The following is a 25,793-nucleotide window of genomic DNA, read 5'->3' as shown; positions in this document are numbered from 1 at the left end:
GGGCAGGATAAAAGTGTGGTAAAATAAATGAAAATAAATATAGGCCTGTGCTGTGATTTTGTTGTTGTGTGCCAATAAAGGCTGTGTTATGTTATAGTTAAGGATAACATAACACAGTCCGCAACTCACCAACACATAATAATAATAATAATAATAATAATAATAATAATAATCTATACATATAAAAATGCTCTGTGCGTAATGAGTACCCTAAAAACAAAAGAACCAATAAACAAAATCACACCAAATTTGGCAACAAAACATCTCACAACACAAGGAGTGATTTTGTCATTTGGGAGTTGTAATTGCTGGGATTTATAGTTCACCTAGCATTCTGGACTCCATCAAGGATGGAATTGAACCAAACTTGGCACACAGGACTCCCATGACCAACAGAAAACACTAGAAGAGTTTGGTGGGCATTAACCTTCAGTTTGGGAGTTGTAGTTCACCTACATCCGAGAGCACTGTGGACTCAAACAATGATGGATCTGGACCAAACTTGGCACGAATATACTCCATATGCCCAAATATAAACACAGATGGGGTTTGGGAAAAGAGAAAGAAGGATGGAAGCAAAAGGCGAAGGAAGGAAGGAAAGAGGTAGAGAAAGAAGAAAGGAGAGAAAGGGAGAGAAGGAAAGAAGGAAAAGAGAAAGAAAGATGGAAGCAAAACTCGAAGGAAAGAAGGAAAGAGGTAGAGAAGGAAGAAAGGAGAGAAAGGAGAGAAAGGGAAAGAAGGAAAAGAGAAAGAAAGATGGAAGCAAAAAGCGAAGGAAGGAAGGAAAGAGATAGAGAAGGAAGAAAGGAGAGAAAGGGAGTGGAGGAAAGAAGGAAAAGAAAAAGAAGGGTGGAAGCAAAAAGTAAAGGAAGGAAGGAAAGAGATAGCGAAGGAAGAAAGGAGAGAAAGGGGAAGGAAGGAAAAAAGGAAAAGAGAAAGAAGGGTGGAAGCAAAAAGTAAAGGAAGGAAAGAGGTAGAGAAGGAAGAAAGGAGAGAAAGAAGAAGGAAAAGAAAAATGGGGGAAGGAAGTAAAAAGGTAGAGAAGGGAGGAAAGAAGGAAAGGGAAGGAAGGAAGGAAAGGAAGCAAAGGAAGGGGAGAAAGGAGGAGAGAAAGAGGGAGGGAAGGTTGGCCACAGCAACATGTGGTGGGTACAGCTAGTAGTAGTAATAATAATAATAACAATAATAATAAACTTTATACCTCGCCACCACCTCCCCCAACGGGGACTCGGAGTGGCTTACCTGAGGCCAAGCCCAACAACACATCAATAAAAACAAAAAAGCAATAAACAAAAATAATAAATACAATTAATTAGTTAATTAATTAATTTGCTGTATTTGTATCCCGCCTTTCTCAGCCAATTGGTGACTCAAGGCAGTTTCCAACAAATCAGTACACATAAAACATAATATAGATAAAAAACATTAAATAGTATAAGACATCACAAAAGCAATAAAAGCAACATCATCAGCATCTCATTATTCTCAAGCAATGTCCAATTCCATTGTCAGGTCATTCAATTTTCTATATTAGCTACTCTGTATTTGTATTTATATAAATCGCATATAAAGAATAACCAATAAACAATAACACACAAAGATTTAAAAACCTATGGCCGGGCCAAATGTATGAACAAGGTAGGATATATCTGGTATAGGGTTTTAAAAGAGATGAGGGAGCGCAGTCCAACATATGGGTCTTACGAGGTGGCTCCTGCATTAGCTGCACATACATGCTACCAGTTAGAATGGCACTCACCTGAAAAATTGCCATGGATGGCATAGCTGATGCCTGTGGCTCGCTGCAAGGTCAGGTTGTAAAGGAACATGGTGCCGGTTCGAGGTCTTCACCTCCGTCCTCCTGCCAGCAACAGAGTCAAGCCATTAGAGACAAACGCATAGAATGGAATCGATCCACACATTGAAATGAATGCTCACCGATTCAGAAAAGGGGATCGAGATCATAGGCAAGAATGCATCATACAAGCATTTCCAAAATCAAAACACCACTTTGCAAATCCCTCAATATTTGGTTTGAGGAAGAAAGCATCTTGTCAACATGAAAACACCACACTCTGAATATATTGATCTCCTTGATATGCTAAGAAGGAATCAATTTTCTTTCTCCCTTCTCCAGCTCTGACAAGGAAGGTCCTCCTTACAATGCCTTATTATTGCCACCTGGTAGACGGCACAGGGTGACAAAGACAAGGACAGGCAGGCTGAAGGATAGCTTTCACCCTAGAGCTGTGGCTATGCTAAACTCCACAGCACTTCGTTGATGTGCAAGGGAAAGGCATTTAATCCTGTTGCACGATACACATCAGGCATGGGCCAACACCAGGCCCATTATTAATGTACAACGACAACAAAGCTATTCTAGTCTATGTATTTGTGCATATATACAGTGTTGCTTGAGTGTCACTGGAACCGCTGCCAGCCTGCATTGATGTGGCATTGGAGGCTGTGCGGTGGAGGTGGGCGTGTGTTGTCTTTGCGGTGTGTGGGGGGAAAGCATTTAATCTAGTTGCACAATGCACATCAGGCATGGACCAACACCAGGCCCATTCCTGATGCATGGTGGCAATAAAGCTATTCTATACTAGTCTATTCTCTTATTATTGCTATCTGGCAGATGGTGCAGTGCGACAAGGACAAGGACAGGCTGAAGGATAGCTTTTACTTTGGAACTGTGGCTATGCTGAACTCCATGGCTTCACATCGATGTGCCATAACAATTAGAATGTGGAGGGGTAGGTGTGTTGTTTTGCGGTATGTGCTGGGTCAACACCAGGACCATGCCTGAAGCACAATGGCAATAAAGCTGTTCTATACTATTCTCCTCTTATTATTGCTATCTGGCAGATGGCGCAGGGTGACAGAGAAAAGGACAGACAGACTGAAGGATCGCTTTGACTGACTAGAGCTGTGGCTATGCTAAACTCTGTGGCATTTCACCAATGAGGCCTTGGAGTGTGCAGTGTGTGCAAGGGGGGGGGGATTTAATCTCGCTGTACAATGCATATCAGACCCATTCCTGATGCACAATGATAATAAAAGTATTTATTCTATATATTTGTGTGTATACCCAGTATTGCTTGAGTGTTATTGAGACTGTGGCCTGCCTACCTTCTCCCTTCTCCAGCTCTGAGAAGGAAGAAATGCCTTCTTATTGCCACCTGGCAGACAGTGCAGGGTGACAAAGAAAAGGACAGACAGGCTGAAGGATAGCTTTTACTCTTAAGTTGTGGCTATGCTGAACTCCATAGCATTTCATTGATGTGGCCTGAGGGGATGTGCAAGGGAAAGGCATTTAATCTCGTTGCACAATGCGCATCAGGCGTGGACCAACACCAGGCCCATTCCAGATGCACAATAACAATAAAGCGGTTCTATTCTATTATATTCTTCTCTTATTTCTTTCTGGCAGATAGCACAGGGTGACAAAGACAAGGACAGGCAGGCTGAAGGATCGCTTTCACCCTGGAGCTGTGGCTATGATGAACTCCATGGCTTCACATTGATGTGGTTTTGGGGGTTGTGCAGTGTGTGCAAGGGGAAAGCATTTAATCTCATTGTACAATGCACATCAGGCATGGGCCAACACTATTATATTCTATGTATTTGTGTGTATACCCAGTATTGCTTGAGTGTCATTGGGACCGTGGCCTACCTACTTTCTCCCTTCTCCAGCTCTGAGAAGGAAGGCCCTCCTTACAATGCCTTATTATTGCCATCTGGCAGACGGTGCAGGGTGACAAAGACAAGGACAGGCAGGCTGAAGGCTCACTTTTACTCTAGAGTTATGGCTATGCTGAACTTCATGGCTTCACATTGATGTGCCTCCTTTCCCCCTTCTCCAGCTCTGAGAAAGAAGACCTTCCTACACTCACTCTGAGGCCTTTCCCTTTGATATGCGAAGAATCCCTGAGGCCTTTCCTTCAGGGTAGCCAGGCATGAAAGCTATTATATTCCATGCTCACACTCACTCTGAGGCCTTTCCCTTTGCTATGCGAAGTCTCTCTGCGGAGGCCTTTCCCTCACGGCGGCCAGGCGTGAAAGCTATTCTATTCTATGCTCACACTCACTCTGAGGCCTTTCCCTCAGGGCGGCCAGACGCACTTTCTCCCTTCTCCAGCACTGAGAGAAAAGCCCTTCCTAACACTCACTCTGAGGCCTTTCCCTCAGAGGGGGCCTTCCTTTCCTTATTATTTGTGCACATCTCCCGTGTGGTAGGGGCTTTCTCCCTTCTCCAGCTCTGAGAAAGAAGACCTTCCTACACTCACTCTGAGGCCTTTCCCTTTGATATGCGAGGAATCCCTGAGGTCTTTCCCTCACGGCGGCCAGGCGTGAAAGCTATTGTATTCTATGCTAACACTCACTCTGAGGCCTTTCCCTCAGAGGAGGCCTTCCTATCCCTCTGGGCGGCCAGGCTTGAGGCTCCGGCCTAGGCCCCGGCCCTCCTCCTCCTCCTCCTCCTCGGCCTCTCCGGCTCCTCCGCCCGGGCCTACCTCCAATCCCGGCCCAAGGGAGACCCCGGCTCCCGTTGTGAGTCTCCCCGGCGTGGCTGGGGCCCCGGCACGGCGAGGATGGCGAAGGATTTTCCCGGCCGCGGCCTGCTTCACCTCAGCGGCGCCATGGCGGCCTCTCTTCCCGCGCGCGCAGGCCAAAAGGGGTCCTTCCTTCTTTCCTCTCTCTCTGCCCGGGGCTGCCTTCGGCGCGCCTGAGCGAATTCCCGGAGCGACTTCCGCCCGGCCAACCGGAAGTGATGCTTTTGAGTAGGGGTCCTTCCTTCCTTGCGCTCTTCTGCGGGGCTGCCCTCGGCGCGCCTGAGACAATTTTCGACCGGCAAACCGGAAGTGATGATGGTGAGGGGCGCGGGGCCAAGATGGCGGCGCTGGGGAAGGAAGGCCGCGCGGTTGGCGGACCCGGAGTTCCTCCTGCCGCCTCTGCCTCGCTCTCCATGGAGGAAATACGCGCCCTCCCCGGCCTCACGGAGCTCGAGGCCGCCTACAGCCGCCTCTGCGCGGAAGAGGTGGGAAAGGAGGCAGGAAGGGTCCCCAGAGGGCATCCAGCCCAACCCGGAAATGAAGGAATATGGGGGAGGGTCATGGAATCACAATAATAGAGTTGGAAGGGACCCCCAAAGGCCACCTAGTCCAACCCCTTTCTGCCATGCAGGAAAAGCACCATCAAAGCACCCCTGACAGATGGCCATGCAGCCATAATAATAATAGAGTGGGAAGGGACCCCCAAAGGCCAACTAGTCCAACCATTTTCTGACATTCAGGAAAAGCACCATCAAAGCCCTCCCAACAGATAGCCCATCCAGGCTCAGAAATAATAATAATAATAATAATAGAATCCTAGTTGGAATGGACCCCAAAGGCCATCCAGTCCAACCTCATGATGCCATGCAACCATAATAATAATAATAATAATAATAATAATAGAGTTGGAAGAGACCACATGGGCCATCCAGTCCAACTCCATGATGCCATGCAGGAAAAGCACCATCAAAGCCCCCCTGATAGATGGCCGTCAAGCCTCAATAATATTCATGATGGTAATGATGATGATGATGATAAAGTTCAAAGGGACCTCAAAGGCCAACTAGCCTCAGTAATAATAATAATAGTAGTAGTAGTAGTAGAATCCTAGAGTTGGAAGGGACCCCAAGGGCCATCCAGTCCAACCCCTGCCATGCAGGAAAAGCACTATCAAAGCACCCCTGACAGATGGCCATTCAGCCATAATAATAATAATAGAGTTGGAAGGGATCCCCAAAGGCCAACTAGTCCAACCCCTTTCTGACATGCAGGAAATGCACCATCAAAGCCCCCCTGACATGATGACCATCCAGCCTCAGTAATAATGATAATAATAATAGAATCCTAGAGTTGGAAGAGACCCCAAGGGCCATCCAGTCCAAACCCATTATGCCATGCAGGAAAAGCACCATCAAAGCCTCCCTGATAGATGGCCGTCCAGCCTCAATAATATTCATGATGATGATAGAGTTCAAAGGGACCCCAAAGGCCATCTAGCCTCAGTAATAATAATAATAATAATAATAATAATAATAATAATAATAGAATCCTAGAGTTGGAAGGGACTCCAAGGGCCATCCAGTCCAAACCCATTATACCATGCAGGAAAAGCACAATCAAAGCACCCCTGACAGGTGGCCATTCAGCAATAATAATAATAATAATAGAGTTGGAAGGGACCCCAAGGGCCATCCAGTCCAACTCCATGATGCCATGCAGGAAAAGCACAATTGAAGCACCCCTGGCAGGTGGCCATGCAGGCATAATAATAATAATAATAATAATAATAATAATAATAATAATATAATAATAATAATAATACCACCCTCAATAATATTCAATAATAATATAGGGTTGGAAGGGATCGCATGGGCCATTCAGTCCAACCCTTGCCATGCAGGAAAAGCGCCATCAAAGCCCTCCCAACAGATGGCCACCCAGCCTCAGTAATAATAATAGAATCCTAGAGTTGGAAGGGACCCCAAGGGCCATCTAGTCCAAACCCATTATGCCATGCAGGAAAAGCACAATCAAAGCACTCCTGACAGATGGCCATGCAGCCATTATTATTATTATTATTATTATTATTATTATTTTGGTTACAGTGAACACCTAAAAAGCCATTCCCTTGGTATGTTTTCAGATCACAGTCGAGGAAGAGCTGGAGATGCTTCTGGAACAGCAGGGCACAATCGAGGGCAAGATGGCTTCCCTCCATCGCATGGGGTGAGTGAGATATTTTGCACATAGTTTGCAAGGGTGTTTAGGGGTGCAAGGCTCTAACATTGCCAAGGACGGAGAGAGTGGACGCCGTGAGAGCCAGAGTGGCTTCTTTCCCTCCTCTCTGTTTCCAGCCCCAACCTGCAGCTGATCGAAGGCGATGCCAAGCAGTTGGCCGGGATGATCACCTTCACCTGCAACCTGGCAGAGAACGTCAGCAGCAAAGTCCGGCAGCTGGATCTGGCCAAGGTAACCCTGTCAGGCAGGAATCGCCCCGTCATCTCCTCCGTACCCACTTGGCTGCAGGAGGCCAACTGCAGGGATGGCTCATTATTTTATTTATTTATTTATTTGCTATACTTGTATACCGCCGTTTCTCAGCCTAGCCGGCGACTCAACGCGGTTTACAACAACTTATAACAAACAACAGTATACAGTTTAAAAAGCATAAAAACATAATCCACAATACATATATCAATAAACAATCCAATACATCTCTTGACTAAAAACGTGATCCAGTTTCGTCGTCCAAATTGCCAGTCCTTCAATCATTACATTTATTGCACTGGGTTAACCGAACGCCTGCTCGAACATCCAGGTTTTTAGTCTTTTCCGGAATACCATCAATGAGGGGGCTGATCTTACCTCCATGGGGAGGGCGTTCCAGAGCCGCGGGGCCACCACAGAAAAGGCCCTGTCTCTCGTCCCCGCCAGCCGCACCTGTGAAGCAGGCGGGATAGAGAGCAGGGCCTCCCCAGAAGATCTTAGGGTCCTGGTGGGCTGATAGGCCGAGATACGTTTGGATAGATAAGTTGGGCCAGAACCGTTTAGGGCTTTAAAGGTCAACGCCAGCACTTTGAATTGAGCCCGGTAGCAGATCGGCAGCCAGTGGAGTTGGTGCAGCAGAGGAGTTGTATGCTCTCTGCGCTCCGCTCCTGTTAAAATCATGGCTGCCGAGCGTTGGACTAATTGGAGCTTCCAGGCCGTCTTCAAAGGCAACCCCACGTAGAGAGTGTTGCAGTAGTCTAAACGGGATGTAACCAGAGCGTGGACTACCGTGGCCAAGTCAGACTTCCCAAGGTACGGGCACAGCTGGCGCACGAGTTTTTTATCTTCTTCTTCTTGCAGAACCGCCTCTACCAGGCCATCCAGAGAGCGGATGACATCTTGGACCTGAAGTTCTGCATGGACGGAGTTCAGACGGCCCTGCGGGGCGAAGATTACGAGCAAGCCGCCGCTCACATCCATCGCTACCTTTCGCTGGACAAGTCGGTCATTGAGCTCAGCCGGCAGGGACGAGAAGGTATCGGATGCCATTTCTGTATGAGTCGCAAACATCCTAGGACCCTTCCACACAGCCATCGAACCCAGAATATCAAGGCAGGAAATCCCACAGTTATCTGAGTCCACACTGCCACATATTCCAATTCAAAGCAGATAACGTGGGATTTTTTTCAGCTAGGAGGAAGGGGCCCTCGCTAAGAACAACGGGGCTGAGAGAACAGGAAGTAGGAGGGAAGGAAGGGAGGGAAATCCACAGTATCAAGGGGGAAAGTGGGTTTCCAATGAAGCTCTAGCCCCAAACCTTGTTTCCACAACAGGCAGATTTCCAAAATCCAATTCTTACAAGAGTAGAAAGTGAGGTGAAATCTTCCAAACAAGGGCACAGACAGCAAAGGAAACACCACAGGGGTGTTTGCCCTTCCCTAGGCCATCCAAGATTATACACACACACACACACACGTGTGTGTGTGTATGTATGCATGACTATATGTATGTGTCTGTGTGTGTATATATAATTCTATATCTATATAAATAAAAATGTAATGTTTGTTTGTGGGATTAACACAACTCAAAAACCACTGGGCGAATTGACACCAAATTTGGACACAACACACCTAACAACCCAATGTATGTCCTTCACTCAAAAATTATGATTTTGTCATTTGGGAGTTGTAGTTGCTGGGATTTATAGTTCAGCTACAATCAAAGAGCATTCCGAACCCCACCAACGAAAGAATTGAACCAAACTTGGCACACAGAACTCCCATGACCAACAGAAAATACTAGAAGGGTTTGGGTGGGCAATGACCTTGAGTTTGGGAGTTGTAGTTCACCTACATCCAGAGAGCACTGTGGACTCAAACAATGATGGATCCGGACCAAACTTGGTAGGAATACTCAATATGTCCAAATATGAGCACAGATGGAGTTTGGGGGAAATAGATCTTGACATTTGGGAGTTGTAGTTGCTGGGATTTATAGTTCACCTACTATCACAGAGCGTTCTGAACCTCACTAACGATAGAATTGGGCCAGACCTCCCACACAGAACCTCCATGTGGGCCACAGCAACGCATGGCAGGGGACGGCTAGTGTGTGTATATATACACACATGCACATACATATGGCTGGAGTTACACTTCAGAGGGCCACCTGATGATGCAGCAGGTTAAACTGCTGAGGTGCTGAACTTGCTGATCGAAAGGCTAACGGTTCGAATCCAGGGAGCAGGGTGAGCTCCCGCGGTTAGCCCCAGCTTCTGCCAACCTAGCAGTTTGAAAACCTGCAAATGTGAGTAAATCAATAGGTACCGGGAGCAGCGTGAGCTCCCACTGTTTAGCCCCAGCCCAGTGACTGGTGGGGCAGCGGGAGTGGACACTACACGGGCCTCCCTCCCTTTCCCTGCAGGCAGCATCATCGAGGCCAACCTGAAGCTCCTTCAGGAGGCAGAGCAGCGGCTTAAGGTGATCGTGACAGAGAAATTTGACGTGGCCACGAAGCAGGAAGACCTGCCTCAGGTGGAGCGCTTCTTCAAGATCTTCCCCCTCCTCGGGCTTCACGAGGAAGGGCTCAGCAAGTTCTCCGAATACCTCTGCAGGCAGGTAAGCAGGGAGTGCCCGGAGCGTGGAAGCACTTGGAGAGAGACTGAAGCATCTCGGTTCGTTTCTCAAAGGTTGTGAGCAGGAAGGATGGATCCTCAAGGTGGGAAGGAGGTGGCCTGTCTCCTTGGGAAGGTCTTTATGGGGGGCTTCCTTTCTGAGGAGAACCCTCCTTTTCAGGTGGCCAACAAAGCCGAGGAGAACTTGCAGCTGGTGATGAAAACAGACATGGCAGACCGCCGAGCTGCCGTCATCTTTGCAGACACCTTGACTCTCCTTTTCGAAGGTAAGAATCCGCTCAGGATGCTTGTCTGTAGTAGGCAGTAAGAGCACCTAGAACTTCGGAGAGCTTCTGTTCTACCATCTCAAAGCTCCCTGCTTGGGTGGTGATGGCACGATCGTCAGCATAGATGAAACTCTCTGTCCCTTCTGGCAGTGGCTGATCATTTGTGTAGATGTTGAACATGGATGGAGCAATGCACGCTCCCCTGAGGCAGGCCGTTCTTCTGTTTCCGCCATCTGCTTCTCTGGCCCTGGAACTCAACAAAGAAGCTCCTGTTTTGTAGCAGGTTTCCTTGAGTGGTGATGGCACCATCGTCAGCATAGATGAAGCTCTTTGTCCCTTCTGGCAATGGCTGGTCATTTGTGTAGATGTTGAACATGGATGGGGCAAGCACGCTCCCCTGAGGCAGGCTGTTCTTCTGTTTCCGCCATCTGCTTCTCTGGCCCTGGAACTCAACAAAAAAGCTCCTGTTTTGTAGCAGGTTTCCTTGAGTGGTGATGGCACCATCGTCAGCATAGATGAAGCTCTTTGTCCCTTCTGGCAATGGCTGGTCATTTGTGTAGATGTTGAACATGGATGGAGCAATGCACGCTCCCCTGAGGCAGGCCGTTCTTCTGTTTCCGCCATCTGCTTCTCTGGCCTTGGAACTCAACAAAGAAGCTCCTGTTTTGTAGCAGGTTTCCTTGAGTGGTGATGGCACCATCGTCAGCATAGATGAAGCTCTTTGTCCCTTCTGGCAATGGCTGGTCATTTGTGTAGATGTTGAACATGGATGGGGCAAGCACGCTCCCCTGAGGCAGGCCGTTCTTCTGTTTCCGCCCTCTGCTTCTCTGGCCCTGGAACTCAACAAAAAAGCTCCTGTTTGGTAGCTGATTTCCTTGAGTGGTGATGGCACCATCGTCAGCATAGATGAAGCTCTCTGTCCCTTCTGGCAGTGGCTGGTCATTTGTGTAGATGTTGAACGTGGATGGAGCAAGCACGCTCCCCTGAGGCAGGCCGTTCTTCTGTTTCCGTCATTTGCTTCCCTGGCCCTGAAACTCAACAAAAAAGCTCCTGTTTTGTAGCAGGTTTCCTATGAGGCGGATGAGGTGGTCGTCTTTTGTGATATTATACATTTTTCTCAGGAGGAGAAGGTGGTTCGCAGTATCATAACAGGTCTATGAAGACAGCTCCTGTGATCTGCTGCCTTTCAAAGCCATCTTCTATGAGGAATAATAATAATGTGCTGAGTCCAGTTCAGCACTTGCGATGTGCAGCTTTTGCCTTTCCTGAAGCCAGCTTGCTGTGGAATCAGACAGGGGTCTATTTTTTCCATAATTCTATGCAAAATAAGTCTTTCCAGAACTTTGTAGTGGTGGCCCAACAGGGAGATTGGTCTATAGATGGTGGCAAGGTATAAATAAACATGTAATAATACTTTTCCTGATGGGAAACATTAGGCATTGCCCGGGTGGTGGAGACACACCAGCCCATTGTGGAGACTTACTACGGGCCCGGCCGGCTGTACACCATGATTAAGCACCTGCAGGCTGAATGTGACCGGCAGGTGGAGAAGGTGGTGGACAAGTTTGTGCAGCAGAGAGACTACCACAGGCAGGTGAGCAGTCGGAGGTCACTTGCGTACCTGGGAGTTTCCTAACCCTGGCAAACAGTATTATCATTTTGGGGTTTCCCTTTGGAGGCCGCCCAGGAAGGGCTCCTGGCCCTCCTCACTCTTCCTGACCTCCCTCCTCCCTTCCTCCCCATCACTCCTCTGGCTGGTGCCCTTGGGACGTGGTGCACGTGGGAAAGAGACGTGACACATTCCCTTCTCTCTCTCCGCTCGCAGTTCCAGCAGGTGCAGAACAGCATGATGAGGAGCTCGGTGACAGAAAAGATTGAGCCAAGGTAGGACCAGAAAGAGCGTCACGCACAGTCTGTAGCTGCAGCTCCTTGCTCTTCAAATGGACTTTTGTTGTAACCTTTGTGCAGCCCAGAAAGAGGGGAGAGCTTTCCCTTAGAATAATGTGTCATCTCAACAGAGGAGTAGTATGCTCCCTGTACCCCGCTCCCGTTAGTAACCTGGCTGCCGCGCATTGGACTAGTTGGAGCTTCCGGGCAGTCTTCATAAGCAACCCCACGTAGAGAGCATTGCAGTAATCTAAATGGGGTGTAACCAAAGCGTGGACCATCCTGGCCAAGTCAGACTTCCCAAGGTACGGGCGCAGCTGGCGCACGAGTTTTAATTGTGCAAAAGCTCCCCTGACCACCACTGAAACCTGGGACTCCAGGCTCAGCGATGAGTCCAGGATCACTCCCAAGCTGCGAACCTGTGCCTTCGGTGGGAGTGGAACCCCGTCAAGCACAGGCTGTAACCCTAATACATACAATATATTATATTATTAGCATAGCACAATATTAGTATTATATATTAATATATTTCAGTATACCACTATAATTATTCGTAATGTTACATGTAATATATAATATACAATTATTATATTGTATTTATTGTATTGCATTATAATATTATCAATATTATATGTAATACAATATATTATAGTATTAGCATAGCATAATATTAGTGTTATATATTATGATATTGCACTATACCAAAATACTGAAATATCATTAATAATATTACATGTAATATATAATATTTAATATATAATTAATGTATTGTATTTATTATATTGCATTATAATTATATGTAATTATATGTAATACAATATATTATATTAGCATTGCATAATGTTAGTATTATAATGATATTGCACTATACCAAAATATTGCAATATTATTAGCAATATTACATATAATATACAATAATTATATTAGTATATTGTATTATTATTAATATATTGTATTACATTATTATATTATGATCAATATTATATGTACACACAATATACTATTAGCATAGCACAATATTCGTATTATATATTACTATATTGTACTATACCAAAATACTGCAATATTACTAATAATATTACATGTCATATATAATAATTATATTGCACTCTATTATTAGTAGTATTATATTGTATTATATTATGTTATTATGATCAATGTTATATGTACACAGAGTATATATTATATTATTAGTATAGCGCAATATTTGTATATATTACTATATTGTACTATACCAAAATACTGCAATATTATTAGTAATAATACATGTAGTATATAATATACAACCATATTGTATTATTGTTAGTATTATATTGCATTGCATTATACTATTATTATCAATATTATATGTGCATTCAATTATTAGTATAGCATAATATTAGTATTATATATTATTATATTGCATTATACTAAAATACTGCAATATATTTTAATATATAATTGTTATATATTGTTAGAATTATATTGTATTACAATACAACATTATAATATTATTATCAATATTATAGGTACATACATTATATCATTATAATCCCTTTATATTATCCTTATTATTATCCTGGTTCTGACCGTCCTCCGTTGCTCTTCCTCCCCAGGGAGCTTGACCCTGTTTTGACGGAGGTCACCCTGATGAACGCCCGGAGCGAGCTGTACCTGCGGTTCCTTCGGAGGCGCATCACGGCCGACTTTGAGGTGGGAGATTCCATGGCGCCGGAAGACGTGAAGCAAGGTGAGAAGCCAAGCGGTGTTGCAACCCAGAGCAGGAAACGAGACCCTAAGATAACCTTCCACCACACTTGACTGTAGGAAAAACAATCCCTTTTTATTGATGAAAAATGGTTACAAAATAGAGGAAAATGCACAGTCAAAAAGCCACAATAAAAATCAGCAATCAGAAATTTCCATGTACTGGATCAAAAACCAAAAGCAACACTGTAAAATCCTCGAACCTGTTAGCAATCCACTAACCGTACTTGGAGCACTAGAAGCCTCTTGGGATGAAGGCCACGGGAAACGGGAGATCTGCCAAGGTAATGCCTCAGTCTAAAACAATGCCTGATCTAAAGAGTCACCCCGGCGAGAGGCACTTAAAGCCGAGGAAACTGTTTCGTGACACGCCTCCAGGCTTTGAAGCCCTTGTTTCTCTTTCTTTTAATCTGCTTGACCTTCGCAGACTCTGCGATTCACTCCTGCTTTTCCAAATCTGTCCTCTTCTATCCTCATTAAGGATCCCAGGTGTTAGCTTCTCTGGAGAGCTATCACCGCTTGACCCTGAAACGTTCTCAGGAGAATGTGTACTTTCACTTTCCAAGCCTTCCAAGCCTGCAGGAGTTTCTTCTACACTGACCTCAGAATCAACATTTTCATTAGCACCAGGAAATACATTTTCATTAGAATCATTTTCAGTGGCATCAGGAAATACAATCAGAGAAGCAGGTTCAGGTTCACACCCAGGCTGAACCCCAACAAGCGGAGCCACCCTGGGGTTGTGCTTGTTGCTGCTGCTGCTCTTTCTTGCACAGGCCCTTCGCAGAGTCTCGATTTGATTGAGAGCTGCTTAGTTTTGTTGTAAAGTGATGTCAAAGCCTTTCTTAGCCAGAATCACTGGGCTGCTGTGAGTTATTCAGGCTGTCTGGCCATGTTCCAGCAGCATTCTCTCCTGATGTTTCGCCAACATCTGTAGCTAATGGCATCTCCAGAGGTTCTGCTGGCAATGATGCAAGTGGAGCGTCCAGGGTGGGACCACCAAATGCAGCATAATAATAATAATAATAATAATAATAATAATAATAATAATAATAATTTTATTTATACTCCGCCCAGGGACGGCTCAAACCTTACACAAAGTAAGCATTTGCAGTATACTTGATGTTGCCCAGGGGCACTCTTGAGGCGCTCTTGGAGGAAAATAGACCTTGATATATGCGAGTTGTAGTCACTGGGATGTATAGTTCACCTACAATCAAAGAGCATTCTGAACTCCACCAAGGATGGAATTGAACCAAATATGGCACACAGAACTCATCTTAGTTCTTGGCTTCATCTTAGTTCCTGGCAGTTATGCGTAATTGGTGTTGGTAAACGTAAGGAGCCTTGTGTTGACTTCCTTCTTAACGTAAGGAATCTTGTAAACATTTCCTGAACTTAAAGAGCTACTGTCTTAGTTCCTGGCAATTCTCCCTAATTGGTGTTGGCAAACGTAAGCAGCCTTGTGTTGACTTCCTTCTTAACATAAGGAACCTTGTAAACACTTCCTGAACTTAAAGAGCTACTGTCTTAGTTCCTGGCAATTCTCCATAATTGGTGTTGGCAAACGTAAGGAGCCTTGTGTTGACTTCCTTCTTAACATAAGGAACCTTGTAAAAACTTCCTGAACTTAAAGAGCTACTGTCTTAGTTCCTGGCAATTCTCCGTAATTGGTGTTGGCAAACGTAAGGAGCCTTGTGTTGACTTCCTTCTTAACATAAGGAACCTTGTAAACACTTCCTGAACTTAAAGAGCTACTGTCTTAGTTCCTGGCAATTCTCCGTAATTGGTGTTGGCAAACGTAAGGAGCCTTGTGTTGACTTCCTTCTTAACATAAGGAACCTTGTAAACACTTCCTGAACTTAAAGAGCTACTGTCTTAGTTCCTGGCAATTCTCCGTAATTGGTGTTGGCAAACGTAAGGAGCCTTGTGTTGACTTCCTTCTTAACATAAGGAACCTTGTAAATACATCCTGAACTTAAAGAGCTACTGTCTTAGTTCCCGGCAATTCTCCGTAATTGGTGTTGGCAAACGTAAGGAGCCTTGTGTTGACTTCCTTCTTAACATAAGGAACCTTGTAAACACTTCCTGAACTTAAAGAGCTACTGTCTTAGTTCCCGGCAATTCTCCGTAATTGGTGTTGGCAAACGTAAGGAGCCTTGTGTTGACTTCCTTCTTAACATAAGGAACCTTGTAAACACTTCCTGAACTTAAAGAGCTACTGTCTTAGTTCCCGGCAATTCTCCATAATTGGTGTTGGCAAACGTAAGGAGCCTTGTGTTGACTTCCTTCTTAACATAAGGAACCTTGTAAACAATTCCTGAACTTAAAGAGCTACTGTCTTAGTTCCTGGCAATTCTCCGTAATTGGTGTTGGCAAACGTAAGGAGCCTTGTGTTGACTTCCTTCTTAACATAAGGAACCTTGTAAACACATCCTGAACTTAAAGAGCTACTGTCTTAGTTCCCAGCAATTCTCCGTAATTGGTGTTGGCAAACGTAAGGAGCCTTGTGTTGACTTCCTTCTTAACATAAGGAACCTTGTAAACACTTCCTGAACTTAAAGAGCTACTGTCTTAGTTCCTGGCAATTCTCCGTAATTGGTGTTGGCAAACGTAAGGAGCCTTGTGTTGACTTCCTTCTTAACATAAGGAACCTTGTAAACACTTCCTGAACTTAAAGAGCTACTGTCTTAGTTCCTGGCAATTCTCCGTAATTGGTGTTGGCAAACGTAAGGAGCCTTGTGTTGACTTCCTTCTTAACATAAGGAACCTTGTAAACACATCCTGAACTTAAAGAGCTACTGTCTTAGTTCCCGGCAATTCTCCGTAATTGGTGTTGGCAAACGTAAGGAGCCTTGTGTTGACTTCCTTCTTAACATAAGGAACCTTGTAAACACTTCCTGAACTTAAAGAGCTACTGTCTTAGTTCCCGGCAATTCTCCGTAATTGGTGTTGGCAAACGTAAGGAGCCTTGTGTTGACTTCCTTCTTAACATAAGGAACCTTGTAAACACTTCCTGAACTTAAAGAGCTACTGTCTTAGTTCCCGGCAATTCTCCATAATTGGTGTTGGCAAACGTAAGCAGCCTTGTGTTGACTTCCTTCTTAACATAAGGAACCTTGTAAACACTTCCTGAACTTAAAGAGCTACTGTCTTAGTTCCTGGCAATTCTCCATAATTGGTGTTGGCAAACGTAAGGAGCCTTGTGTTGACTTCCTTCTTAACATAAGGAACCTTGTAAAAACTTCCTGAACTTAAAGAGCTACTGTCTTAGTTCCTGGCAATTCTCCGTAATTGGTGTTGGCAAACGTAAGGAGCCTTGTGTTGACTTCCTTCTTAACATAAGGAACCTTGTAAACACTTCCTGAACTTAAAGAGCTACTGTCTTAGTTCCTGGCAATTCTCCGTAATTGGTGTTGGCAAACGTAAGGAGCCTTGTGTTGACTTCCTTCTTAACATAAGGAACCTTGTAAACACTTCCTGAACTTAAAGAGCTACTGTCTTAGTTCCTGGCAATTCTCCGTAATTGGTGTTGGCAAACGTAAGGAGCCTTGTGTTGACTTCCTTCTTAACATAAGGAACCTTGTAAATACATCCTGAACTTAAAGAGCTACTGTCTTAGTTCCCGGCAATTCTCCGTAATTGGTGTTGGCAAACGTAAGGAGCCTTGTGTTGACTTCCTTCTTAACATAAGGAACCTTGTAAACACTTCCTGAACTTAAAGAGCTACTGTCTTAGTTCCCGGCAATTCTCCGTAATTGGTGTTGGCAAACGTAAGGAGCCTTGTGTTGACTTCCTTCTTAACATAAGGAACCTTGTAAACACTTCCTGAACTTAAAGAGCTACTGTCTTAGTTCCCGGCAATTCTCCATAATTGGTGTTGGCAAACGTAAGGAGCCTTGTGTTGACTTCCTTCTTAACATAAGGAACCTTGTAAACAATTCCTGAACTTAAAGAGCTACTGTCTTAGTTCCTGGCAATTCTCCGTAATTGGTGTTGGCAAACGTAAGGAGCCTTGTGTTGACTTCCTTCTTAACATAAGGAACCTTGTAAACACATCCTGAACTTAAAGAGCTACTGTCTTAGTTCCCAGCAATTCTCCGTAATTGGTGTTGGCAAACGTAAGGAGCCTTGTGTTGACTTCCTTCTTAACATAAGGAACCTTGTAAACACTTCCTGAACTTAAAGAGCTACTGTCTTAGTTCCTGGCAATTCTCCGTAATTGGTGTTGGCAAACGTAAGGAGCCTTGTGTTGACTTCCTTCTTAACATAAGGAACCTTGTAAACACTTCCTGAACTTAAAGAGCTACTGTCTTAGTTCCTGGCAATTCTCCGTAATTGGTGTTGGCAAACGTAAGGAGCCTTGTGTTGACTTCCTTCTTAACATAAGGAACCTTGTAAACACATCCTGAACTTAAAGAGCTACTGTCTTAGTTCCCGGCAATTCTCCGTAATTGGTGTTGGCAAACGTAAGGAGCCTTGTGTTGACTTCCTTCTTAACATAAGGAACCTTGTAAACACTTCCTGAACTTAAAGAGCTACTGTCTTAGTTCCCGGCAATTCTCCGTAATTGGTGTTGGCAAACGTAAGGAGCCTTGTGTTGACTTCCTTCTTAACATAAGGAACCTTGTAAACACTTCCTGAACTTAAAGAGCTACTGTCTTAGTTCCCGGCAATTCTCCATAATTGGTGTTGGCAAACGTAAGGAGCCTTGTGTTGACTTCCTTCTTAACATAAGGAACCTTGTAAACAATTCCTGAACTTAAAGAGCTACTGTCTTAGTTCCTGGCAATTCTCCGTAATTGGTGTTGGCAAACGTAAGGAGCCTTGTGTTGACTTCCTTCTTAACATAAGGAACCTTGTAAACACTTCCTGAACTTAAAGAGCTACTGTCTTAGTTCCCGGCAATTCTCCGTAATTAGTGTTGGCAAACGTAAGGAGCCTTGTGTTGACTTCCTTCTTAACATAAGGAACCTTGTAAACATTTCCTGAACTTAAAGAGCTACTGTCTTAGTTCCTGGCAATTCTCCGTAATTGGTGTTGGCAAACGTAAGGAGCCTTGTGTTGACTTCCTTCTTAACGTAAGGAACCTTGTAAACATTTCCTGAACTTAAAGAGCTACTGTCTTAGTTCCTGGCAATTCTCCGTAATTGGTGTTGGCAAACGTAAGGAGCCTTGTGTTAACTTCCTTCTTAACGTAAGGAACCTTGTAAACATTTCCTGAACTTAAAGAGCTACTGTCTTAGTTCCTGGCAATTCTCCGTAATTGGTGTTGGCAAACGTAAGCAGCCTTGTGTTGACTTCCTTCTTAACATAAGGAACCTTGTAAACACTTCCTGAACTTAAAGAGCTACTGTCTTAGTTCCTGGCAATTCTCCGTAATTGGTGTTGGCAAACGTAAGCAGCCTTGTGTTGACTTCCTTCTTAACATAAGGAACCTTGTAAACACTTCCTGAACTTAAAGAGCTACTGTCTTAGTTCCTGGCAATTCTCCGTAATTGGTGTTGGCAAACGTAAGGAGCCTTGTGTTGACTTCCTTCTTAACGTAAGGAACCTTGTAAACATTTCCTGAACTTAAAGAGCTACTGTCTTAGTTCCTGGCAATTCTCCGTAATTGGTGTTGGCAAACGTAAGGAGCCTTGTGTTGACTTCCTTCTTAACGTAAGGAACCTTGTAAACATTTCCTGAACTTAAAGAGCTACTGTCTTAGTTCCTGGCAATTCTCCGTAATTGGTGTTGGCAAACGTAAGGAGCCTTGTGTTAACTTCCTTCTTAACGTAAGGAACCTTGTAAACATTTCCTGAACTTAAAGAGCTACTGTCTTAGTTCCTGGCAATTCTCCGTAATTGGTGTTGGCAAACGTAAGCAGCCTTGTGTTGACTTCCTTCTTAACATAAGGAACCTTGTAAACACTTCCTGAACTTAAAGAGCTACTGTCTTAGTTCCTGGCAATTCTCCGTAATTGGTGTTGGCAAACGTAAGCAGCCTTGTGTTGACTTCCTTCTTAACATAAGGAACCTTGTAAACACTTCCTGAACTTAAAGAGCTACTGTCTTAGTTCCTGGCAATTCTCCGTAATTGGTGTTGGCAAACGTAAGCAGCCTTGTGTTGACTTCCTTCTTAACATAAGGAACCTTGTAAACACTTCCTGAACTTAAAGAGCTACTGTCTTAGTTCCCGGCAATTCTCCGTAATTGGTGTTGGCAAACGTAAGCAGCCTTGTGTTGACTTCCTTCTTAACATAAGGAACCTTGTAAACACTTCCTGAACTTAAAGAGCTACTGTCTTAGTTCCTGGCAATTCTCCGTAATTGGTGTTGGCAAACGTAAGGAGCCTTGTGTTGACTTCCTTCTTAACGTAAGGAACCTTGTAAACATTTCCTGAACTTAAAGAGCTACTGTCTTAGTTCCTGGCAATTCTCCGTAATTGGTGTTGGCAAACGTAAGGAGCCTTGTGTTAACTTCCTTCTTAACGTAAGGAACCTTGTAAACATTTCCTGAACTTAAAGAGCTACTGTCTTAGTTCCTGGCAATTCTCCGTAATTGGTGTTGGCAAACGTAAGCAGCCTTGTGTTGACTTCCTTCTTAACATAAGGAACCTTGTAAACACTTCCTGAACTTAAAGAGCTACTGCCTCTGATAATATAAACGTGTTGTTTCCCCCCAAAAGTGCAACAGTTAGTCATTTATCTGTGCGGACTGACATTCCCAGTCTCCCCAGGCCTGACTCTCGGTTCTTCCACCCAGAGCACCAGAAGAGCCTGGACAAGCTTTTGCACCACTGCCTCCTGAGCTGCGCCATGCAGGAGCTGATTGGCTACTACATCACCATGGAAGAGTACTTCATGCGGGAGACTGTCAACAAGGTGGGAGCCCCCATAGAGGTGTCGGCAGTCGCTCCCCACTCGAGGGACGTTGCCTTCCGGGTACATCGTGGGAGATCTCGTTCTGAGTGGGATTGGGTGGGGCCTCCTTCCTCGTGGCCACTCCCGGGTGTCGTCCCTTCCTCCAGGCCGTTGCCATGGACACCTGCGAGAAGGGCCAGCTGACCTCCAGCGTGGTGGACGACGTCTTCTACATCGTGAAGAAGTGCATCGGGAGGGCCCTCTCCAGCTCCAGCATCGACTGCCTCTGCGCCATGATCAACCACTCCATCACACAGCTCGAGTCCGACTTCAGGTGCGATTCCTGGGGCGTGGGGGTGGACGGGACATGCAGACGTTTCTGGTCAGACATTCCCAGCATCCTCCTTAAGCTGCTGGGCCTTGCAGTCCAAAGAGGCGATTACCTCTCCTGCGGCCATGCAAACTCACTGGGCCAACTTAGGCCGGTTGCGCTCTCTTGACCACGGAGGAGGGATGCAAAGGCAGAACCCTCTGAACAATTTTTTTGAAATGTTTTGATCTCAGTGTAATAGTAATTTTAAATGAGTGCAGCTTGTAAAGTGGACAGAGGAGTCCAGAAATAGCCGTTAGTTTCCAGCTTCGTATGGAAAGCCAACTGCAGCTAATCCAGATGAACAGTTTCCACTTTATTTATTTATTTATCATTGTATACAAGAGACAAACAAATACAGATACTGCAGTATAATAATAATAATAATAATGATGATGATGATGATGTAGACTCTACAAGGAAGCAGACAAAACAAGGGATCCCATCCTGAGCTGCTGAAAGACGATCACGCAGACAGACTCCAAGCAGACACATAACACCGTTGCTCAGGTGATCCATTGGAACTTGTGCCACAAATACCATCTGCCTGCCGCAAAGAACTGGTGGGATCACAAGCCAGAAAAAGTTTGCAGCATATAAAGCGCTTGACTTGTTACAAAAGTTTCAAAGCTTGATGGTTGCTAGAATGAGTGTCTTCACTTAGTTACAGTCAGAGCTAATCAAACAGATCTAGCTGCTCGTAGCAAAAATTCCTCACTCTACTTCAGAGAAATAGTAACGAGTTTCTGACTAACCTATCCTAGGTAGTCCCCTGAGTTATCAGCTAACTCTTCCCAGAGTTCTTTCTGCTAACTAACTCAGCCTAGAGAGCTACTCTCTTGTGCTATTTCCCACAAGAAATCTGGCTGCTGCCTAACCTTTTCCTGTCAGCTAATCAGCCCTGCCTGAGACAGACTCTCTCTCCCTGAAAGCCCAGTTTCAGAAACACTTCTTCTCCCACCAGCTCCCAATTCTCATCTCCCCAGAAGCTGAAATCTTTTCCCTCCTAAGACTTGGCTCCTCCGCTCTGCTCTAGCCAATCCCAGGAGACCTCAAACTCCTCCCATCTTCTATCTATCCTCATTCAAGATGGCTGCTTCCCTGGCTTACACTCCCAAAATAGAGGTTTGCCATACTGTTATCCAGGCTTCCTTTCCGGCCTACTAGGTAAGATTCACTACAGACTGGATGGTCGAAGAGGTCCCTTCCATGATTCCTCTCTGGGCCCTTTTTTCCGGCAGGGAGGTGCTGTGCAACAAGCTGAAGGTGGGCTTCCCGGCCACGACCTTCCAGGACTTCCAGCGAGGGGTGACCAGCGCCGTGAGCCTCATGCACAGCAGCCTCCAGCAAGGGAAGTTCGACACCAAAGGCATCGAGAGCACCGATGAGGCCAAGCAGTCCTTCCTGGTGAGTTGGGGTCTCGGAGTGGTGCGTTGCATGCCACGGATCCGTGGACTGGAAGCTGAGCCTGACCATTTATTTATTTATTTACAGCATTTCTATTCCGCCCTTCTCAGGGCGGATTACAATGTACACATACATGGCAAACATTCAATGCCTTAGACACACAACACATATAGATTGACAGTCTATATGTGGCTATTTAACATTTTCATGAGGGTATTCTGGCCACCGGGGGAGCTGTCGCTTCACCGTCCATTTGTGACACACTGATGGAGTACTTCCTCATTCTTTGTATGCTTGCTGGAGAATTTTATGGCCTCGTAAATTAGCCATGAGGGTATTCTGGCCACCGGGGGAGCTGTCGCTTCACCGTCCATTTGTGACACACTGATGAAGTACTTCCTCATTCTTTGCATGCTTGCTGGAGAATTTTATGGCCTCGTAAATTAGCCATGAGGGTATTCTGGCCACCAGGGGAGCTGTCGCTTCACCGTCCATTTGTGACACACTGATGAAGTACTTCCTCATTCTTTGCATGCTTGCTGGAGAATTTTATGGCCTCGTAAATTAGCCATGAGGGTATTCTGGCCACCAGGGGAGCTGTCGCTTCACCGTCCATTTGTGACACATTGATGAAGTACTTCCTCATTCTTTGCATGCTTGCTGGAGAATTTTATAGCCTCGTAAATTAGCCATGAGGGTATTCTGGCCACCGGGGGAGCTGTCGCTTCACCGTCCATTTGTGACACATGATGGAGTACTTTCTCATTCTTTGCATGCTTGCTGGAGATTTTTATGGCCTCGTAAATTAGCCATGATGGTATTCTGGCCACCAGGGGAGCTGTCGCTTCACCGTCCATTTGTGACACACTGATGAAGTACTTCCTCATTCTTTGCATGCTTGCTGGAGAATTTTATGGCCTCGTAAATTAGCCATGAGGGTATTCTGGCCACCGGGGGAGTTGTCGCTTCACCGTCCATTTGTGACACATGATGGAGTACTTTCTCATTCTTTGCATGCTTGCTGGAGATTTTTATGGCCTCGTAAATTAGCCATGATGGTATACTGGCCACCAGGGGAGCTGTCGCTTCACCGTCCATTTGTGACACATTGATGAAGTACTTCCTCATTCTTTGCATGCTTGCTGGAGAATTTTATGGCCTCGTAAATTAGCCATGAGGGTATTCTGGCCACCGGGGGAGCTGTCGCTTCACCGTCCATTTGTGCCACACTGATGAAGTACTTCCTCATTCTTTGCATGCTTGCTGGAGAATTTTATGGCCTCGTAAATTAGCCATGAGGGTATTCTGGCCACCAGGGGAGCTGTCGCTTCACCGTCCATTTGTGACACACTGATGAAGTACTTCCTCATTCTTTGCATGCTTGCTGGAGAATTTTATGGCCTCGTAAATTAGCCATGAGGGTATTCTGGCCACCAGGGGAGCTGTCGCTTCACCGTCCATTTGTGACACACTGATGAAGTACTTCCTCATTCTTTGCATGCTTGCTGGAGAATTTTATGGCCTCGTAAATTAGCCATGAGGGTATTCTGGCCACCAGGGGAGTTGTCGCTTCACCATCCATTTGTGACACATGATGGAGTACTTCCTCATTCTTTGCATGCTTGCTGGAGAATTTTATGGCCTCGTAAATTAGCCATGAGGGTATTCTGGCCACCGGGGGAGTTGTCACTTCACCATCCATTTGTGACACATGATGGAGTACTTTCTCATTCTTTGCATGCTTGCTGGAGATTTTTATGGCCTCGTAAATTAGCCATGATGGTATTCTGGCCACCAGGGGAGCTGTCGCTTCACCGTCCATTTGTGACACATTGATGAAGTACTTCCTCATTCTTTGCATGCTTGCTGGAGAATTTTATGGCCTCGTAAATTAGCCATGAGGGTATTCTGGCCACCGGGGGAGCTGTCGCTTCACCGTCCATTTGTGACACACTGATGAAGTACTTCCTCATTCTTTGCATGCTTGCTGGAGAATTTTATGGCCTCGTAAATTAGCCATGAGGGTATTCTGGCCACCAGGGGAGCTGTCGCTTCACCGTCCATTTGTGACACACTGATGAAGTACTTCCTCATTCTTTGCATGCTTGCTGGAGAATTTTATGGCCTCGTAAATTAGCCATGAGGGTATTCTGGCCACCGGGGGAGTTGTCGCTTCACCATCCATTTGTGACACATTGATGAAGTACTTCCTCATTCTTTGCATGCTTGCTGGAGAATTTTATAGCCTCGTAAATTAGCCATGAGGGTATTCTGGCCACCGGGGGAGCTGTCGCTTCACCGTCCATTTGTGACACATTGATGAAGTACTTCCTCATTCTTTGCATGCTTGCTGGAGAATTTTATAGCCTCGTAAATTAGCCATGAGGGTATTCTGGCCACCGGGGGAGCTGTCGCTTCACCGTCCATTTGTGACACACTGATGAAGTACTTCCTCATTCTTTGCATGCTTGCTGGAGAATTTTATGGCCTCGTAAATTAGCCATGAGGGTATTCTGGCCACCGGGGGAGTTGTCGCTTCACCATCCATTTGTGACACATTGATGAAGTACTTCCTCATTCTTTGCATGCTTGCTGGAGAATTTTATGGCCTCGTAAATTAGCCATGAGGGTATTCTGGCCACCGGGGGAGTTGTCGCTTCACCGTCCATTTGTGACACATGATGGAGTACTTTCTCATTCTTTGCATGCTTGCTGGAGATTTTTATGGCCTCGTAAATTAGCCATGAGGGTATTCTGGCCACCGGGGGAGTTGTCGCTTCACCATCCATTTGTGACACATGATGGAGTACTTCCTTATTCTTTGCATGCTTGCTGGAGATTTTTATGGCCTCGTAAATTAGTTAAATTAGCCTCCCCACATAATTGAAACCTAAATGTCCTACTTCACAAATGCAACTGTCTTTCGGGCTGCGAAGGTCAACAGCAAGCTACACAAATTGGTCGGAAGCTCACTCCGACCCGGGCTGGCTTCAAACTTGTGACCTTTCGGGTGCTGAGCCTTCTTCCTTGTTGTGTTGTTTGCAGGTGACGCTCAACAACGTGGAAGTTTGCAGCGAGAACATCATGACTCTGAAGAAGACCCTGGAGGTACCGCTTGCCAACTAGAGACATTCTTGACCAAAGTGGAAGATGGGGTTTATTTTGCACCTACATTCGTTTTCCCACCCTGACTTTTCCCTTTCCTTCCATTCGGATGAGCAACCGGGCTGTTCTGTCTAGGCCGGGAGTCCGGTGTTACTGCGCTGCCCTCGTTCTTACCTTCATGGCAGGTCTCTCTGCTTCTGGGAATTGTGGGAGTTGAAGTCCAAAACACTTAGGGGGAGGGTCCAAGTTGGCCCAGGCCTGCATCAACCACAGTGTCCCAAGGCTGAGGGGTCATAGAATCACAATAATAGAGTGGGAAGGGACCCCCAAGGGCCACCTAGTCTAACCCCTTTCTGACATTCAGGAAAAGCACCATCAAAGCACCCCTGACAGATGGCCATGCAGACATAATAATAATAATAATAATAGAGTTCAGTGAGACCCTAAAGGCCATGCAGTCTAACCCTTGCCATGCAGAAAAAGCACCATCAAAGCC

The 25,793-nt window shown here is 45.4% G+C and overlaps 2 protein-coding genes across 2 annotated transcripts in view; one reads left to right on the top strand and one right to left on the bottom strand.

Annotated features, from left to right (window-relative positions):
- The window catches only part of SF3B3 (splicing factor 3b subunit 3), a 49,180-nt gene extending 44,464 nt beyond the window's left edge, over positions 1 to 4,716 (bottom strand). The window contains exons 1-2 of the mRNA XM_060787967.2: positions 4,512 to 4,716; positions 1,760 to 1,861 (exon numbers count right to left, since the gene is read on the bottom strand). Of these exons, the coding sequence (XP_060643950.1) occupies positions 1,760 to 1,829 (70 nt within the window). The 5' untranslated portion in view covers positions 1,830 to 1,861; positions 4,512 to 4,716. The remainder of the gene's footprint in view (positions 1 to 1,759; positions 1,862 to 4,511) is intronic.
- A 137-nt stretch (positions 4,717 to 4,853) lies between these two features.
- COG4 (component of oligomeric golgi complex 4) overlaps positions 4,854 to 25,793 on the top strand; it is a 27,769-nt gene continuing 6,829 nt past the window's right edge. Inside the window, exons 1-13 of the mRNA XM_067470897.1 lie at positions 4,854 to 5,035; positions 6,694 to 6,776; positions 6,905 to 7,019; positions 7,899 to 8,073; positions 9,462 to 9,655; positions 9,833 to 9,938; positions 11,375 to 11,532; positions 11,764 to 11,822; positions 13,421 to 13,554; positions 20,318 to 20,436; positions 20,583 to 20,749; positions 22,027 to 22,192; positions 25,238 to 25,300. Coding sequence (XP_067326998.1) covers positions 4,889 to 5,035; positions 6,694 to 6,776; positions 6,905 to 7,019; positions 7,899 to 8,073; positions 9,462 to 9,655; positions 9,833 to 9,938; positions 11,375 to 11,532; positions 11,764 to 11,822; positions 13,421 to 13,554; positions 20,318 to 20,436; positions 20,583 to 20,749; positions 22,027 to 22,192; positions 25,238 to 25,300 — 1,686 coding nt within the window. The 5' untranslated portion in view covers positions 4,854 to 4,888. The remainder of the gene's footprint in view (positions 5,036 to 6,693; positions 6,777 to 6,904; positions 7,020 to 7,898; positions 8,074 to 9,461; positions 9,656 to 9,832; positions 9,939 to 11,374; positions 11,533 to 11,763; positions 11,823 to 13,420; positions 13,555 to 20,317; positions 20,437 to 20,582; positions 20,750 to 22,026; positions 22,193 to 25,237; positions 25,301 to 25,793) is intronic.

This window comes from Anolis sagrei, chromosome 8, assembly GCF_037176765.1.
Source record: "Anolis sagrei isolate rAnoSag1 chromosome 8, rAnoSag1.mat, whole genome shotgun sequence".
NCBI classification, from domain to species: Eukaryota; Metazoa; Chordata; class Lepidosauria; order Squamata; family Dactyloidae; genus Anolis; species Anolis sagrei.
The sequence above is the reverse complement of the archived record's forward strand: the minus strand, read 5'-3'. Positions and strand labels throughout refer to the sequence as shown.